Source organism: Radiomyces spectabilis (assembly GCF_025331425.1).
Source record: "Radiomyces spectabilis strain NRRL 2753 chromosome Unknown BYT42scaffold_7, whole genome shotgun sequence".
Lineage (NCBI taxonomy): Eukaryota > Fungi > Mucoromycota > Mucoromycetes > Mucorales > Radiomycetaceae > Radiomyces > Radiomyces spectabilis.
Window position 1 is genome coordinate 1531628 of NW_026251932.1, and position 15785 is coordinate 1547412.

At 43.7% G+C, this 15785-nt stretch overlaps 4 protein-coding genes across 4 annotated transcripts; 1 reads left to right on the forward strand and 3 right to left on the reverse strand.

The window, feature by feature from the left end:
- The first annotated feature begins 4698 nt into the window (after positions 1 to 4698).
- BYT42DRAFT_533713 (catalase) lies at positions 4699 to 6821 on the forward strand. Its single transcript, XM_051565446.1, has 5 exons — positions 4699 to 4866; positions 4984 to 5018; positions 5092 to 5163; positions 5298 to 5959; positions 6045 to 6821. The coding sequence occupies exons 1-5, from the start codon at positions 4781 to 4783 to the stop codon at positions 6642 to 6644; spliced, it is 1455 nt and encodes a 484-aa protein (XP_051423264.1). The 5' UTR covers positions 4699 to 4780; the 3' UTR covers positions 6645 to 6821.
- A 1462-nt stretch (positions 6822 to 8283) lies between these two features.
- On the reverse strand, positions 8284 to 10431 carry BYT42DRAFT_572258 (POT family-domain-containing protein). The gene is made up of 3 exons (XM_051568585.1): positions 10094 to 10431; positions 9920 to 10011; positions 8284 to 9793 (listed from the first exon to the last, which is right to left on the reverse strand). Exons 1-3 carry the CDS (start codon positions 10341 to 10343, stop codon positions 8369 to 8371), a joined length of 1767 nt encoding a protein of 588 aa, XP_051423265.1. The 5' UTR covers positions 10344 to 10431; the 3' UTR covers positions 8284 to 8368.
- Positions 10432 to 10569: 138 nt separating this feature from the next.
- BYT42DRAFT_362621 (uncharacterized protein) lies at positions 10570 to 12047 on the reverse strand. The gene is made up of 4 exons (XM_051563231.1): positions 11904 to 12047; positions 11699 to 11816; positions 11258 to 11634; positions 10570 to 11078 (listed from the first exon to the last, which is right to left on the reverse strand). The coding sequence occupies exons 2-4, from the start codon at positions 11770 to 11772 to the stop codon at positions 10744 to 10746; spliced, it is 786 nt and encodes a 261-aa protein (XP_051423266.1). The 5' UTR covers positions 11773 to 11816; positions 11904 to 12047; the 3' UTR covers positions 10570 to 10743.
- A 1571-nt stretch (positions 12048 to 13618) lies between these two features.
- On the reverse strand, positions 13619 to 15743 carry BYT42DRAFT_598898 (WD40 repeat-containing protein-like protein SMU1). Its single transcript, XM_051570972.1, has 7 exons — positions 15672 to 15743; positions 15387 to 15597; positions 14920 to 15315; positions 14702 to 14845; positions 14521 to 14616; positions 14191 to 14445; positions 13619 to 14126 (listed from the first exon to the last, which is right to left on the reverse strand). Exons 1-7 carry the CDS (start codon positions 15695 to 15697, stop codon positions 13707 to 13709), a joined length of 1548 nt encoding a protein of 515 aa, XP_051423267.1. The 5' UTR covers positions 15698 to 15743; the 3' UTR covers positions 13619 to 13706.
- Between the last annotated feature and the right edge of the window lie 42 nt (positions 15744 to 15785).

The window sequence follows — 15785 nt, forward strand, 5'->3', positions numbered from 1 at the left end:
TTCCATGATTATTTTTCAAAAGGGTGAGTGCATTCAAACATGGAAAAATGGAACAAGGGGAATTGTACCAAAATTTCCGTTATCCGTTCATCATCCACCAAAAAGCCCTTACGCAGGTAGAATAAGATATTAGAAGAAAAAGAAAGGAATGGAAGAAAAGATCAGACAGCGAAAGACGCTTCAGGGGGGAATCCAAAGGTTGCAGAAAGGCGGGGCACAACCTGGCCCATCCATTGGACGTTTGGGCGGGGGAAATCGTAAATGGTAATTTCAACAAAATAATTGCATCGAACAATCATTCTGCGGGACGCATTACTGCCTATTTTGGCTTCCCAATCGACGACAAATATCATGCCAAGCACGTACACGCAGAAATACGGCAACTCGATGTAACCACTTATTCACCTGATAGTTTATTGAACAATACTACGTGTAAGCAATGCGCAAAAATCTGTAGCTTTATAACCAACTGATCCAAAAAAAAAAGATTTATCATGGGTGAACAATGATAGTTCTCTGTATTCCAAGTACGTAATTACCGTTTTGAAGAAGGATTTTCGTTAGAGAAAGAAGGATATCTAAATGTGAGAAATGATAGATTTTAAACAGAAGAACATCCGGTTATGATAACTGTTGGGATTGATGTATAGGCAATCATACAATCACCGACCTTTTTGGAATCATCCCAGGAAGTACAGAAGAGGCGATGCTTGAATCGAATTTATTTTTAGCATACAACGTATAATCAAAATGATGATCTGAAAATTCCACAAAATGTTTCCAACATCGAGCGTTGGCTTCATGTTTTGCTAAGATTCATTGAATCAAACGCACAAAATGGCATTATCGATCACAAATGGTTCCAACCCTTTATCATGGAGGGAAGCGGAGAAGAAGAACTTTTAATTTTCAATAGGAGATAACACTGGTCCTGCAAATCGATCAGTTTATGCGAAAATGTAGTCCATCGCAAATGGAGATGTCAAACTACAGGCTCTGTTCGCCTTGGTACCTGTTTCAATTGTTTACACATGTATAAGGTCAATTTTGACGTAGCCTCAAGAATATTCTTTTTGCAGACATGCTCACATGCGTTCGCATCGGCCTTGGTCATTGTGTTCTCTCTTTCCTGTCGCCATTGCGACATGGTGCACTGAACCTGATACCCTTGGTTGTGTGGAGTAATAGATGAGCTTTTATTGTCACAGCAATATTGAATACACGGTTTCAAAAATAAAACTGATACTAAGGGGAAGGGCAAAAGGTAGGGTAACTTCCTAACATAAAACAAGAGAAGAGAATGTGTAAAGCCTGAAGCATGTCGTATCAGCAATCAACTATAGACCATATTGCACGTCGTAAAGTGATTATAGTGTACATTGGTTGCTGTTATCAGCTTGAGTGACATGGCGCAGTTCCTCTTTGCATGCTTACGCGAAAAAAGTGCGAGGCGCTGAAGTTCGCGAGTTTTGTTGCGAGAATCGAGCCAATGAGATGTATTCGCGGCCATAAAGCAAGGTCACAATCGAAGGTCCTCGAACATTTTTGAAAAAGATATAAAAAGAGGGCGTTTTTTTTCATCTCTTCTTTTTCTTTTGTGCGCCAGTTCGGAATCAGGGGCTGCTAGGCTGGTGGTTACTGGTAATGATGAACGCTCCGGTTTTTGGTAAAGCATTCGGGGTATGGCGAAAAATCCGAAAACCATCTTCTAATGATAGGATTGGCCATCCTCTGAAGAAGATTGTTTTCGTTCCCGTCGGCTCTTCCCTTTGGGCGCCTGACTAGTCATCAGCGCGGTCATTGTGGAAGGTACGTCGGTGGGTTTGCTTTTTAATAGCAACAAAGGTAAATGAAAAAAAAAGGCTTTTGCCTTTATTATTCTTTTTCTCAGCCCTTTGTGGGTTGAATAATAAAATAAAAAGTGGGCTTAATGTCCTGTGGACGAACTACGCCATTTTCATATAAAAAGAAAAAGATAAATGAAAAACACTTTGCTTAGAAGAGATACAACAGGATAGACCCTCTTTTGTACATGAGTCCTCTATTCAAATAAATACGTTCAATGATTCCTCTTGCCCAAAAACTGCCCCTCTTATTTATGTATTCTGCCTGCCGCAGCTCGCTTTCAACTGGCCACCCACAACCCTTGGCTCAGTTAACGTCAAGATGGTCTAGTGCTGTTTCGTTCCAGCTGAGGGAGGCCGCTTTTGGCGTCAGAATTGTCAAATTGATGAACCCGCAATTGTGACGTGCAATGAGGTATTGGGTTAGCGGCATTAGATCAACAGAATACTCGCTGAAACTTTGGTAGTTATCCTCATCGTTGTTGGTGTTTTTAGAGCACAACGATTGTGTTCCGAAGATAAAGCCTCAGGTTTGAAAAAAGCCTAGACAACGAAATGAAGGCGAGAGCAACCGTTGCTGGATAAAAAGTTAGCTCTCAGACAGTGTCTGAGATGGCGTCGAAAAGAATTGTCAGATGCAGGTCGCTTGAGGATTGTCATCCTCTCGAGAGACGCGCCTTGCTTAACAGTTAAGACCAAATCAAAACGGCAGCAAGAAAAATTCAAGGTTGTTTGGTTCGTGGTTGTCGTGTTAATGAAAGATGAACACCCGTCAAACAAACTTTCCGCAAGGTTGGTACGGAAAACCCTTTTGTTATGGCGGTTGCGTAACTACTTGTAGCGTCGTCTTATATGTTGACCGATAGAGATCGTATTTATTTACTCTGTCAAGCAACCGCATCCACAACAACGACACACTTATAAGCCGTGACAATCACTGGCATCCGAATAAAATGAGAAACGTAGCCAAAGTTTGGCAGCTTTGATCTGAATTCCCACTTGCCACTGTCCCGTTTTTTTTAGGTGTGTTTTTACTAAACCCATAAATGCATTAAAAAAAAGGAAGTCGAGACAAGAATAGTCGTATCCTAATCGGTGGCAAGCCATGACTTCTTCCAAGCTTTCCAACATGACAATGGGGCTTCTCAGCGTGGAAGCTAAATGCGACACGTCATCTTGCGATTTCGTGATTAGGGGACTTGGCCCGATCAGCTTGGGGACTTAGAAGAAGATCCAAAACGGCGGCCAAACGCGACTGCGGCGTGGCTTACTGCGCTTCGAGATCGGAAGGAACGCCCATAAAACTTGCACCCTGACTGCAAGAGCTTATATGAAATCGAAGATTGATCCCGGAATTCAGGAATTTTTCCTCTGTCATGCAATAGGCAGCAGATTAGCTAGCTTGAGAAATAAACTTTCTCTAGCAGATAAAGTGAGACTTCCGTTTTTACGCACGATGTCGTTGACCAGCACCAGCATTTTGAAGTGATTTGTTTATTCCTGCTCCAAGGTGGTATCCTAGCAATCCATTCTTTTTTGATAGTTCCACAAATCCTTATACAAAGAAGTAAGAGATTCAAAAAAGACAAAGAGGGCGATAAATTTAAAGGATCCAAAGGTTGCAGAAAGGTGGGGAAACAAAAGATCCGAATGCGTCCCCCGGCCACCCATTGGATATTTGTGCGGGGTAGACCCGATATGGTAATCTAACGAGAATAACCGCGTCGGACAATCCGTTGCATCTCAACTTACTTATTTTGGCTTCTTATCGACAATCCTCGCAGAAAATAGGGTATTGTGTGTAACCCACGTATTCTCGCTGCTGGCGTGATACGGTACTTTGACAGAGCTCATAATAGGACCGCCAAGTACATGGATAACAAAAAGAAATAAACCACCAAATGCCATCATGAACGATGATGACAGAATGGACGGATGGTGGGTTTCACTGGATTAATAATTTTTTTCTTATTTCATTGCCCGTCAAAAAAAAGCTCGAATAGAGTCAACATGGTCCGAAGTGGTCGTGGCTCCACATAAAATATCATGTCATTTTTTATCTCCTTTCTCTAAAATTGTCAGCCATAGAGGCTGTAAACCTAAAGTCAAAAAGGTTAAGATTCGGACGTTACGCTCTTTTGTAAGGTTGGGTTGTCGTTGAAGGTCCATTTTTTTTTCTTGACGCCTCCGCATTCATGTTTCACTGGAAATAAATCTTTCATCCACGGAACACACTCTAATGAAATGGAGAAATGTGGAGGATGACGAAATGGGGATTTCATGATGTAGCGTCTTGCAGTGTTTTGGATTTTATATTGTAATGATCGACTCTTTCGTATATAAAGTGGTTGGATAGGGGTGTTCCTGCAGGCACTAGCGTGTGTTGAAAGCCATTTTTTTAGACAACATTTTTGAGAACGAGCTATTGGAAAGATCTGGAGTTGTCATGACATTGAGTTTATGAATGGGCAGGCACTGATCTAAACAAAGAAAGGGAAGGTTCGTCACGACCTATTATATGCTGTGGAAGGTTATCGAACGAAACGAAACCGTATATGTAGCGTGGCCTCTTTTGCTAATTGGGCCATGCGAAAAGACAAATCAGCCAAAAGCATATTTTTTCCAGAGATGGCTTCATGAACGGCCAATGAAATAGCTAGGTCGGAATGCTGACAAAGTCCGGTCACTCCAAGTTGTACGTGCTGTTCGCACGATGAAAATTTTAGGCGAGTATATTTTGATCGTGATTGGCGTTCCATGTTCTGAACCCCGCAATGATCTGGCCAGTGTTTTTTCACATCGGATAAAAAAAAATAATATAAAAAGGGCTATATGAGCTATATTCGCCCCGGTTCTTCCGCTAAACTCATCCTTCTTTGCCGCAAACCCCCCCTTTCTTCTTTTTTTTTTTTCCCCTGCACTGAGAAAAAAACAACATGTCTCAAAACGTCTTGACTACCTCCAACGGCAACCCTGTTGAGAACAACCAAACTTCCCAGACGGCCGGTCCCTGGGGTCCTGTGTAAGCTTCTTTTACCTTTCTATTTTTTTTTTCTCATGGTTTGGAGAATCAAAAATTTGTCTTTTATTTTCCCCAGCAAGAAAAATTAATCTTATATTCTTTATTGTTCCTATTTAGTCTCCTTCAAGATTTCCACTTGATTGACAAGCTTGGTAAGTTTCATCTCGCATCAATTGCATTCGACTTATGATTTATTAACTTGTTGTTGTCGTTGACTTTCAATAGCTCACTTTGATCGCGAGCGTATTCCTGAACGTGTTGTCCACGCCAAGGGTGCTGGTGCCCACGGTTACTTTGGTAAGTATTACATTTTTCCTTTCCTAGTAATTGGTTGGGTCTTTTTAAAAGAGAGCAAGAGAAATAAACTCAACTGATGGGATGAGCGGGTATGACGGATTTAGTATGACTAATATTTTATTGGATATGTTTAGAGGTCACTCATGACATCACTCACCTTTCCAAGGCCAAGTTCTTGAGCCATGTTGGCAAGCGTACTCCCGTCTTCACTCGTTTCTCCACCGTCGGTGGTGAGAAGGGTAGCGCTGACACTGCCCGTGATCCCCGTGGTTTCGCTGTCAAGTTCTACACCGAAGAGGGTAACTGGGATATGGTTGGTAACAACACTCCCGTTTTCTTCATCCGTGATCCTTCCAAGTTCCCCGACTTCATCCACACCCAGAAGAGAAACCCTCAGACCAACTGCCCTGATGCCGATATGTTCTGGGATTTCCTTTCCCAGGTCCCTGAATCCATCCACCAGGTTTCCATCCTCTTCTCCAACCGTGGTACTCCCGATGGTTACCGTTTCATGAACGGTTACTCTTCCCACACCTTGAAGTTGGTCGATGCTCAGGGCAACTTCAAGTACGTCAAGTGGCACTTCAAGACCGATCAGGGTATCAAGAACTTGTCCGCCGAAGAAGCTTGCAAGATCGCCGGTCAGGATGCCGATTACGCTACCCGCGATCTCTTCAACGCCATTGAAAAGGGTGACTTCCCTTCGTGGTCCGTCTACGTCCAGGTCATGGAACCCGAGGATGCCAAGAAGTACCGCTTCAACCCCTTCGATGTCACCAAGATCTGGTCTCACAAGGTAAATTGTCTATTTTAGGAAAGAGTGGGGTAAAGATTTTTTTTTCAATCGATATTCACATGGCGATACAATTTTTTTTTCATAGGATTATCCTCTCCAACCTGTTGGTCGTATGGTTCTCAACCGCAACCCCGAGAACTACTTTGCTGAAACTGAGCAGGCTGCTTTCTCTCCCTCTCACATCGTTCCCGGTGTCGATGTTTCCCCCGATCGCATGTTGCAGGGTCGTCTCTTCTCTTACCCCGACACCCACCGTCACCGTCTCGGTGTGAACTACGCCCAGATCCCCATCAACAAGCCCCACAGCCGTGTTGCTAACCACCAACGTGATGGTTTCATGGCCGTTGATGGCAACGGTGGTTCTCTTCCCAACTACGAACCCAATACTGCTGGTGGTCCTTACCAGACCAACATCATTGGCAGCACCTACACTGCCGAAGAAGTTGCTGGTTTCACTGGCCGCTTCACCTACGAGTTGACTGATGACGACTTTGTCCAAGCTGGTGACTTGTACCGTCTCTTGTCTCCTCAGGAGAAGACTGACTTGGTCAACAACATTGCCGGTCACCTCAAGGCTGCCAAGAAGAGCATCCGTGATCTCCAGATCTCTCACTTCAAGCGTGCTGACCGTGAATACGGTACCCGCATCGAAGAAGCTATTGTCAAGCTCAGCACCAAGGTTTAAAGAAAAAATCCTGTTTTTTTTTCTTCTACTTCCCCATCATGGATTCAATCTCTTTTTTTTTCTTCCTTCTCACTATCCCATACATGATTTCCCATTATTGTTAAAATCCTAAAGAGAAAAAAATGAAAAAAACTGCTCATCAATAAAAATGAAGGCCCAGTTTTGTTTGAATGTAAATCCCTTATTCTGCATATCCTGATCAGTTATCTTCTGTCGCGCTCTTATCGTACTGAGAACGCGGATTCACACACAAGATGGACGCCAGTCGATTCAATCGCATAAGCGTACAATATAGAACCGTTGTTTGTGCAACCTTTAAAATAAGCCATTTGATTTTAGTGAAACAACCGACAGTTATCATATCGACGCCAACATCAGTTGATGATGATTGTGCATGAATGAAGGATAAATAGAACGTATACAAAAACAGCTTGAAAGCGATTTATTTGCAGAAGACCACTCGAGTATTGAGCGATCAGGGCTTTGGAAAGAAAAAAAAAAGGAATGGACTGAGAGAGCGCATGTATGGCTCAGTTTATTGAGATGGCAGGTTTGCTGTAATGTGACAAAGGTATTTCCGGTGGGAATGAGAAAAACACCTCGTACCATTAAAATTGGAGTATGGACCATCATCTTTGAGTTTCCCTCATTCCCGGGTTAATGTGTCCTGCTGTACGCCTACAGTGTACCGGATGGAAAGTTCTTCCATTGCTGTAACCATGCATAGTCGACGTAACACAATGCACCAAAGCTAATTTGCACCCAACTCACATGATGCGATGGAAAAAAATGTTAAACTTTTCCCAAAACAGATGGTGAATATTGCATGAATGCTCTTTGTCGAGTACACGTCATCGCTTCCTTTCTTTGTGGAAGGATGAAGGATCTCATATCCGCTTGAATATTTGGGCCGCTATGATATATGTGAGCCCATGAAAAACAATGATATGAGAAAACAGCCTCGTCAATGCATGAATCTAAATACTCTGCTGTCGCTTTTTGAGCATCTTGCTGAGAGCGTATCTCTTTTGTTTAACCAAGGTAGGTGCATGCCGCCACTCAGAGCATCGCGTGACAAAACTCATTTCGATGGCATGTCGCCGAGCTAGCATGGACTACTCTCATCGATAGCAGCTTGCTTCTTGGCGCTGAATAGAAGGTTGCTTTGAGCATGAGATTTGCAGGTATACTTCTAACGACCTCATCACCGATACAAGAACGAGCATCACATTCATCGATAACGGAGCTGACTTGCAATGATTCCATTTTGCTTCTCCAGAGAAGAAAAACCATTCGCCGTAACCGTCGCGTTCTTTGGTAAAACTCTGTGAAGTGAACTGATGATCCCCATCACTGGGGGCGGGGGTTTAAGGCAGACAAAGAGAAACGGGTATTTCAGCATAACAAATGGATAGATAATCAGTGTAGCAGCGCTTTCTGTTACTGCTGTAATTTTTCTACCTTTTCCAGTGCACGTTCTATATGGTAGGATTTGCTTGTTGATTGCCTTCAAAGTCACTCAAGAAAGGTTTTGCAGGCATGAGAAAATGACGTCCAGATCGATGTTGCATGGTTGATACCAATCAGAACTTTGAAAATAAAAGAAATTCATTACATATTACGTTGTTTATTTTACAGTATAAGGATTGGTAACATGGAAAGAGAATTTTTTTCTATTGTTTAATGGTTTCTTTTACATGCGTTGGTTTTTAGTTTTTGTTTTTCTAAACGGTAGGTTTGGCTTCGACTTCGTAGTCGGAGACGACTTGGACGTTTTGGTTGTAGGCCAGCTCTTCTTCCGCATCACGTCCAATAGCATCTTCTTCTACATCAGTCTTGTCGTTCTTGCCGTGAATGAAGTAGAAGAGAGGGGTACACGCACCCATGGCGCAAGCAATACCGACATACATCCACTTGAGCTTGGGATGCACCGCCACAGAGACAAGGGCGAAACCAAGAACGGCAGCAAGACAGTTGGTGAATAAGAACATGGCCATGACAAGCGACTTCATTTTCTCGGGAGCCTTCTTGTACGCGTATTCAAGACCGGTGATGGAAGCGAAAATTTCAGACAAACCGATAAAGATGTAAGCAGGGACGATCAAAGCACCGCTGACATTGCTCTTCTTATGCTGGGCAGGATCAAAACCAGAGTCGTAGATGATGGTCTGAATACCGGCCGCGTAAGCCATGGCCACGGCAGCAAAGAAGAAACCAAGAGTGATACGGAGCATAGGACGCATAGGGAAACCCATGCGACGCAATCCAGGGTACACGACACGATCCATGATAGGAATGGCAATGACCAAGGTCAGAGGGTTGATGTTCTGCATAATATCGTTGGGGACATGACCGGTATTCATGGTGGCGGCCATGGAAACCAAGTTGTTGGTCATTTGAGAGTAACAAAGCCAGTAGATGGGGAACCAACAGAACACAGCACAGGCCTTCAAGGTACGACGCAATTCATCGACAAAGACATCATCCCAAGTCAACTTGTTGGCGATTTCGGGATGATCACGGCGCATATTGGAGGGTTTGCAGCCTTCCATACCGTACTTGGTGGACATCTTGAGGACCTTGAACACTTCGACAAAGATACTGCCACGAGGAGGGTTTTGCACGTACATGTTCTTGCCAACCAGGACAATAGCGATACCGGGAATAAACACAATCGTGGGCAGTAAGAAAGCGGGCCAGAAACCGACATTCTTTTCAAGCAAGGTAGTAGCAATAGCGGCCAGGGAACCACAGTTGATACCCCAATAGAACATGTTGAAGAGTTTCTGGTAGGTGGCTTGAGGGGTCACAATGACTCGTTCTCCACCGGTAGTCGGTGCGGCTTGAACATCGGCGCCTTCATCTGAAGCATGACGAGAGTTAATTTTGGACTTGAGAGTGCGGACAAAAGGTTTGGTGTTGCGGTACTGTTCAGCGACAAGAGGGGACACATTGGACTTAATACCACCAGTGGCCAGACCAATAATAATAATAGCAACGACGAAACCAGGGAAAGTGGCGCCAGAGCTAATAGCAGCAGGGATGGAAGTGAGGGTAAGAATAATCAGACCGATAAAATAGATAAAAGCGAAGACGACAATGGTCTTGTATTTGCCCCAGTATTGATCAGCAATGATAGCACCAATAATCTATCACCCACAAGCAAAAAAGAAAAACAAAAAAAAGGTGTAAGTCATCTGGAACTGAAAAAAGCCGCCAATCTAAAACCAAATCACTTGGTTCTTGCAAAAAAAGAAAAAAAATTAAACACTTACGGGAGTGACATAACACCAGAACTGGAAGAAAGTGGTCAACGCGGTGGCCGTCTGTTGACCCTTGCCCATAGCACCAGGCAATTCGGCAGGGTCTAGAAGAAAAAAAAAGGACAAAAAAAAAAGCGGTCAATTATTTGGGATCAGATCACATCCCGAGTGATTTAAATGACTTACAAGACGGCGGGTTAGGATGTTGAATGTAATTTTGGAAGGGACCGCTCAGGCCATAGTAAGTGAAACGTTCACAGAACTCCAATAAGATAACCAAGTAAGCGGATTTAGGGATATTGTCAGCGACTTCACGAAGGTGCTTCCAATCTTCATTGGTAGGTTCAGTGCGAGTTTCACCGTCCACCACGAAGACCTTGGATCCTTCGGTTTCTTCAACGATAAAGCCAGGGTCTTTTGAGTCTTTTAAATCCATAAACAAGTAATGAAAAAGAAGATGGAAAAGGGGGGGGGGGAGAAAGTAAGTAAGTATTAAAAAAAAAGGGTAACCTGACTGTTTTTTTTTTTTCGTCTAGGAAGTCATCCTTCCTTTGCAAACGAGGTTGCTTTTTATACAATCGGATCGGTTGGTGTACCACCGCGGACACTGAATTGCAGCAGCGAAATTTTCCACAGGTTTCAAAAGTGTCATAGCGACAAGATAGAGAAAGAAAAAATTGCGGGTTCTTTTTTTGGTTGTCAAGATTTTCTAATGATTCTGTTCCATTTGAAGAGCACCTCTTATCTGCCTCCATTCTCCTCCGCACAGATAAGTGGGCATTTTCATCTTATTGGTCAATTTGCATTGAAAAAGTTCTAAATAGAGAAACAAATAGCTACAAATTTGTAGAGTCATGTGGGCGCGAAAAAAAAGGAAATGAGCAAGGGATTGGGTATGCGTCTATTTTTTTTTTCATATTATCATTTGTTAGATTTAAAATTGCTGATAAAACTTGACCACTTTCTGGTTGACCATGACCTTTTTGGGATCGAAATTGAGAATTTGAAGTCCTCGGAGTGAGGTGGCACGAGAAAGTGCAACGTACGCTTGCCCACTTTCGAAAACTTTTCCCAGATCCACCCGCACCTGATCCAATGTCTGGCCTTGACTTTTGTGAATCGACCATGCCCATGCCAACATTAATGGCAATTGCGTCCGTGATGCTATTTCCTGGTGTCCTACAGTTCTGTGGTGAGCATTTTTTCCATTTTTTTTTTGTTACAGCGCCCATTCAAAAATAAATTGAATACAAAAAAAAAAAAAAAAAAAAATATTGGGCGTCCATTAAAAAAAAAAGGAGCGCGCACATTCCCAAATTGGGGAAGTGCGATAAGGGCAGAGACACCTACCCATTTCAAGGGACCATTTCTCTGGATAGATGGCTTGTTTTCGTCCATTGGAGAATTGAACAATGGGAAATCCGGGTCGATTGGTAGCAGCCATTCCCCATTGACCTAAGATTTGGCCTAGGACTGAAGGATCCGCGTATTCGTCTTCTCCAGTAAACCCAACCACGATACCTAAAGAGCCATTTACTAATTGTCGATCCATGTTCCTTAGCAACATGACTTGAGCGTGTTTTTTAAGCTGAAGGATTTCTGGAGCGAGGCATGGGGCTATCTTGTCCCGTTCACCTTGATCGATGGCTTTGAAAACATGGATGCGGCCAGGTAAAGCGGCCAATCGGGTTTCATTGGCCGCCCGGACTTCGTCCCGAATCGCAAATCTGAAACAATGTCAAACCTTATTTGGAATGGAAATCGAGGAAAACGCTTCAAAGAAAAACTCACAGCTCGGTAGGTTCGATGGCGGACTCTGATGCCGGCGGACGGTCCAATGAAGAAAGGATTCTCTGAGACTCCATGGATAATTTCCCCAGTCTCAACTCGTTCAGAATATTTACAAATTCTATCGACGCAACCAATTAAAAACGATCGGTCAGCCTTTCGTTCAATATGTGGACCACGAAACACCAGATAACGAAAATTGTCTTACTTTGATCTCGTTGTCGGAAGACCTGCTTCAAGACAATGGCTTGGTCGATTACATGAAGCCAGCATTTGGCTTCAAAGGCATAGTTAAAATAACGGTTTCTGCTGACAGGGGGTAATTGAAAGAAATCTCCGGTGAACACAACCTAATCGTGGAAAAAATCAAAAAAGGATGATCCCGTCCCCCAAATTTCGTTTGTTTAACTTGAATTGTTCTCGTGACCCATTGAAAATTCCCACCCTCTCAGCCTATCACCTGGATTCCGCCAAAAGGAGCCGGATTTGCCCTGATGGAGCGTGCCACGGTTTCAATCTTATCAAGCAGCAAGCCGTCAATCATGGAAACTGGATGGAAAAAGTTAGGGGATAGACGGTTTCTTTGGATTCTTCCTTTTTCTTTCTTGGCAATGTTTCCCACCTTTCCTTTCTCACGATCATAAAATCCCAAAAAAAAAGGAAAAATTCAAAACACTTACTTTCATCGACCACTAAACACTGAGTGGTTCGCCATCGTTGTACCACATCGGGGCGTGCTTGAATATCCTGAATAAGCGTCTCCGCGGTTTTGTCACCCAGGCCAATACCAGCAAAGCTGCTCTTATCTGTTAAGATCACCTTTCGGTTTTTGTATTTTTTTTTTTTTTTTTTTTTTTTTTTACCAGGAATTTCCAGTTTACCTGTGAATTGTGCAACCGTTGATATTGCACGCAGCAATGCCTGTGGAGGCGGTGACTGCCACTCCGCCACCATAGATTTCCGTCAACTGTTGGATGATGGCTGATCCCGCAAATCAATTGAATTATTCGTCTTGTTCCACTTGGTTATCACACAACTTGCATAGTTACTCACCTCTCAGTAAGACCGATTTTCCTGTGCCTAAAGCATGACGATGATTACCAAAACATTGAATCATGGAAACCCAAGAACTCTCTCCGTCACACGTTACCCGCGGAACCCGTAAAAAATACGTTGCAACGTTTTTTGATGACGATATCCACCACACGTTGCTGCTCGGCTGATAACGGTGGATCCTCCCTTGCCAGTGGCACAACAGGTTCGGCGGTTTCGACAATCATGGGATCCGCTCCTCTGGGTTTATTCCCGTTGGTTACTTTGCTCATCTTGGGTGCCTTGGCTATACAAATCATGGTTTGTTTAGAGTCGGTACTTTTCATTCAGTGCACTGTGTCCTGACATGCCTGGCATGATTGCTTTTGTGTCTGCTTTGGCACGTGATAACTGCTTCACCACCCAGCCCGGGGGTCGTGCTGGTTTTTTCAAGTGCGATGGTGCCATTGAGCAAAATGAGGAGGATGCGGAGGAGGATGAGCCCTGGGCAGTGGGAATGGTGGTTTTACGGCCACGAAAAAGAGCATGGCTCCTACGACTGGTATCTTGTTTTAGCATCGTTTGACATTGTTCTGACATTGGCTTTTGTCAATCAAGGGGAACAAAGGCTTAACGATCAACAAGGATGGTTAAATTTTTTTTTTTTTTTTGGCGCTGATAATTGGGGTGGTATTAAAAAAGATGGAAAAAAAAGACGCGACGCGCCGTGTTTTTGGGAAAAGGCCAAATTAATAGCCTGCCAATATCCTTCTTGACGCCTTTTAGCTAATGTGATCATCCTCTTTTTAGTCACATATTCTGTAACATCGCACGTATCCATCGTGATCTTTTTTCTTTTCATGAAAAGGCGTTCAATTGTAGATACACACGTGTTTTGTAGAGATGGGTTTACGACTCTCTACAGATACATATATGCTGTATGTGCTTCTTTAATCTTTCTAGAATGTAAAAAATGATGTTATTTACTTGAAATACAATATACATGGCCTTGATCATCGTTGCATGCAACAATGTTGGACAATGGATGGCTGGATATGCCAACCAGTTCGCTGTCCGAGATTTTCGTTTCACCCAACAGACTCCCGCTGGCTACCGAGAAACAGTACACTGCCGAATCTTCGGCAATGGCATAGATGAGCTCGCCATGAGGAGATGCCGCCGCGCTAATAAAATCGGCGCCTTTCTCCTTGCCGTGTGAAAACGTTTTCGTTACTTTGCCGTCCATCGTCATCAACGCTAATCGATTGCTCTTGTTACACACGAGCACTTGATCCGTAATCAAAGGCACAGAGAGGATCGATTGCACCGCCAATGCCGCGGATGAATTCATTGCCGGATTAATGGTATACAAACAAGCTTCCTCTGCAACATCCCACATCTATGAAAGCCATGACCAGAATATATTAATTTTTATGATGACCACAATCGAGTCTCTTAGTTACCTTGATAGTGCCATCACTGCCTCCACTCAAAACGCAGGTATCGTCTTTTACGTACAACACTGTGTTGACAAAGGATGCATGGCCAGTGAACTTTTTCAAGCTTTTTCCCGATCGCACACCATGGATTTTCACTGTCTTATCGTAGCTGCCGCTCAACACTTCGGTGCCTTGGCGATTGAAACAGACCGAAGTGACACCTTGGCTGTGCGCGGGCGAGAACCGCCGTTGACAAAACCCGGATTGGGTTTTCCAAATCTAAAATACAAAGACCCGATGAATATCGTTTTTTCACTCATTCCATCCGTGCGGGCCAGAGAAAAATGTATTTACCGCAATTTTGCCGTCGGTGGAGCCCGACACCAAAAGTTCACTGGTGCTATTAAAGCCAAGTGATATCACAGATTCATCCATCGCCATCAAGTTGTCCTTGCGTGAAAAAAAAAGCGCGTAACAGCCATGTCAGACACCCCTCATCAGTCAAGACTCCCAAACGGGGAAGCTCACGACTTACCTCGGCTTGATAATTCAAATCTTTACGTAGTTTCCCATTGCTGTGATTCCATACTTCGATGAACCCATCCACTGATCCCGTAACAAAATACTGTCCGTTGGGTGAAAATAGAGAACATTCCGCGTACGCATTTTTTCCAGGGAACTAGCCATTGCGTTTGTGCCAGATGTTGAGTCATGACTGTCGATCCGGAGTACTGCCAAGTGTCGCTTACTTACTTTGATGGTGCAATAAATTTCATTGGCCAGTGCATCGGCATCTTCCTTGGATTCCACGGTGGCGGTGGTTTGAAATACGTCAAAGTCGGCATCCGACGATAAGATGCCTTGTTGATGCTGCCACTGTGCACATTGTTCCAGCAATGTCATTAGTCGGGATGGTGGTGCCACCGCCACTTCGCTGCCTAACGCTTGCGCAATAATTTGACGACGTTTATCGCGTGTCATGCCGCTGGCATAAGCATCTTTTGGATCGAATAAACTTCGTGACAGCAAGTGCTCTAGCCGTAAGTACCGTTCCGGGTGGTGTTGCTTCAGTAAGAACATCGGTTCCGTTTGCCGTAACAGCGTTCGTGCTGCACTGTGTTCCTTCATTTCTACCAACTCGATAATGACCTGCAGTCGTATCGGACATTAGCAAACGCTCACTTTTCGATCCGAGGACGACGCCGCGCCGGTTTTTGTACCTGTTCGTAAAGATCCATCAGTTTCCGTGGAGGAATCTTGAGATGCGACACTTGTTTCAATACGGTATCCCATCGTCCTTGTGCAATGTCCTTGGTAAAGGTGTCTCTGCTTTCCACTGTGTTTAACGTCACCAACGTCTCGTCTTCCAAAACGCTCGCTGTATGCTCGAGTTGATTTTCTTTTAAAAACTGCAGAATAAGCCGAATAACACTGAAAGAGGCGGATACAGTACAATATCGAAATTAGTCCATTTGTCAATATCTTGCAACCACGACGATAATTACTCTTCCGATTCAATTTCGATGGACATTATATGTATGAAGAAAAATGGGAAGAATCAGGAGAGCGCAGTTCAGTGGCAACCGTCACACCGTCAGCTCAATGGATTTCTCAAGTGA

What these genes read in the sequence shown, in the direction of transcription:
- BYT42DRAFT_598898 (XM_051570972.1), bottom strand. Translation starts at nt 15,697, where the DNA reads ATGTCCATCGAAATTGAATCGGAAGA. An exon ending in TGATGGATCTTTACGAACAG is followed by an intron (nt 15,316 to 15,386) that starts GTACAAAAACCG and finishes ATACGACTGCAG; the next exon opens with GTCATTATCGAGTTGGTAGA. An exon ending in ATTTGAATTATCAAGCCGAG is followed by an intron (nt 14,617 to 14,701) that starts GTAAGTCGTGAG and finishes TTTTCACGCAAG; the next exon opens with GACAACTTGATGGCGATGGA.
- BYT42DRAFT_572258 (XM_051568585.1), bottom strand. Translation starts at nt 10,343, where the DNA reads ATGGATTTAAAAGACTCAAAAGACCCTGGCTTTATCGTTGAAGAAACC. An exon ending in ACATCCTAACCCGCCGTCTT is followed by an intron (nt 10,012 to 10,093) that starts GTAAGTCATTTA and finishes TTTTTCTTCTAG; the next exon opens with ACCCTGCCGAATTGCCTGGT. An exon ending in TCTGGTGTTATGTCACTCCC is followed by an intron (nt 9,794 to 9,919) that starts GTAAGTGTTTAA and finishes TGTGGGTGATAG; the next exon opens with ATTATTGGTGCTATCATTGC.
- BYT42DRAFT_533713 (XM_051565446.1), top strand. Translation starts at nt 4,781, where the DNA reads ATGTCTCAAAACGTCTTGACTACCTCCAACGGCAACCCTGTTGAGAAC. An exon ending in GCCGGTCCCTGGGGTCCTGT is followed by an intron (nt 4,867 to 4,983) that starts GTAAGCTTCTTT and finishes GTTCCTATTTAG; the next exon opens with TCTCCTTCAAGATTTCCACT. An exon ending in CCAAGATCTGGTCTCACAAG is followed by an intron (nt 5,960 to 6,044) that starts GTAAATTGTCTA and finishes TTTTTTTCATAG; the next exon opens with GATTATCCTCTCCAACCTGT.
- BYT42DRAFT_362621 (XM_051563231.1), bottom strand. Translation starts at nt 11,772, where the DNA reads ATGGAGTCTCAGAGAATCCTTTCTTCATTGGACCGTCCGCCGGCATCA. An exon ending in GCCATCGAACCTACCGAGCT is followed by an intron (nt 11,635 to 11,698) that starts GTGAGTTTTTCT and finishes ACATTGTTTCAG; the next exon opens with ATTTGCGATTCGGGACGAAG. An exon ending in GAAATGGTCCCTTGAAATGG is followed by an intron (nt 11,079 to 11,257) that starts GTAGGTGTCTCT and finishes GTAGGACACCAG; the next exon opens with GAAATAGCATCACGGACGCA.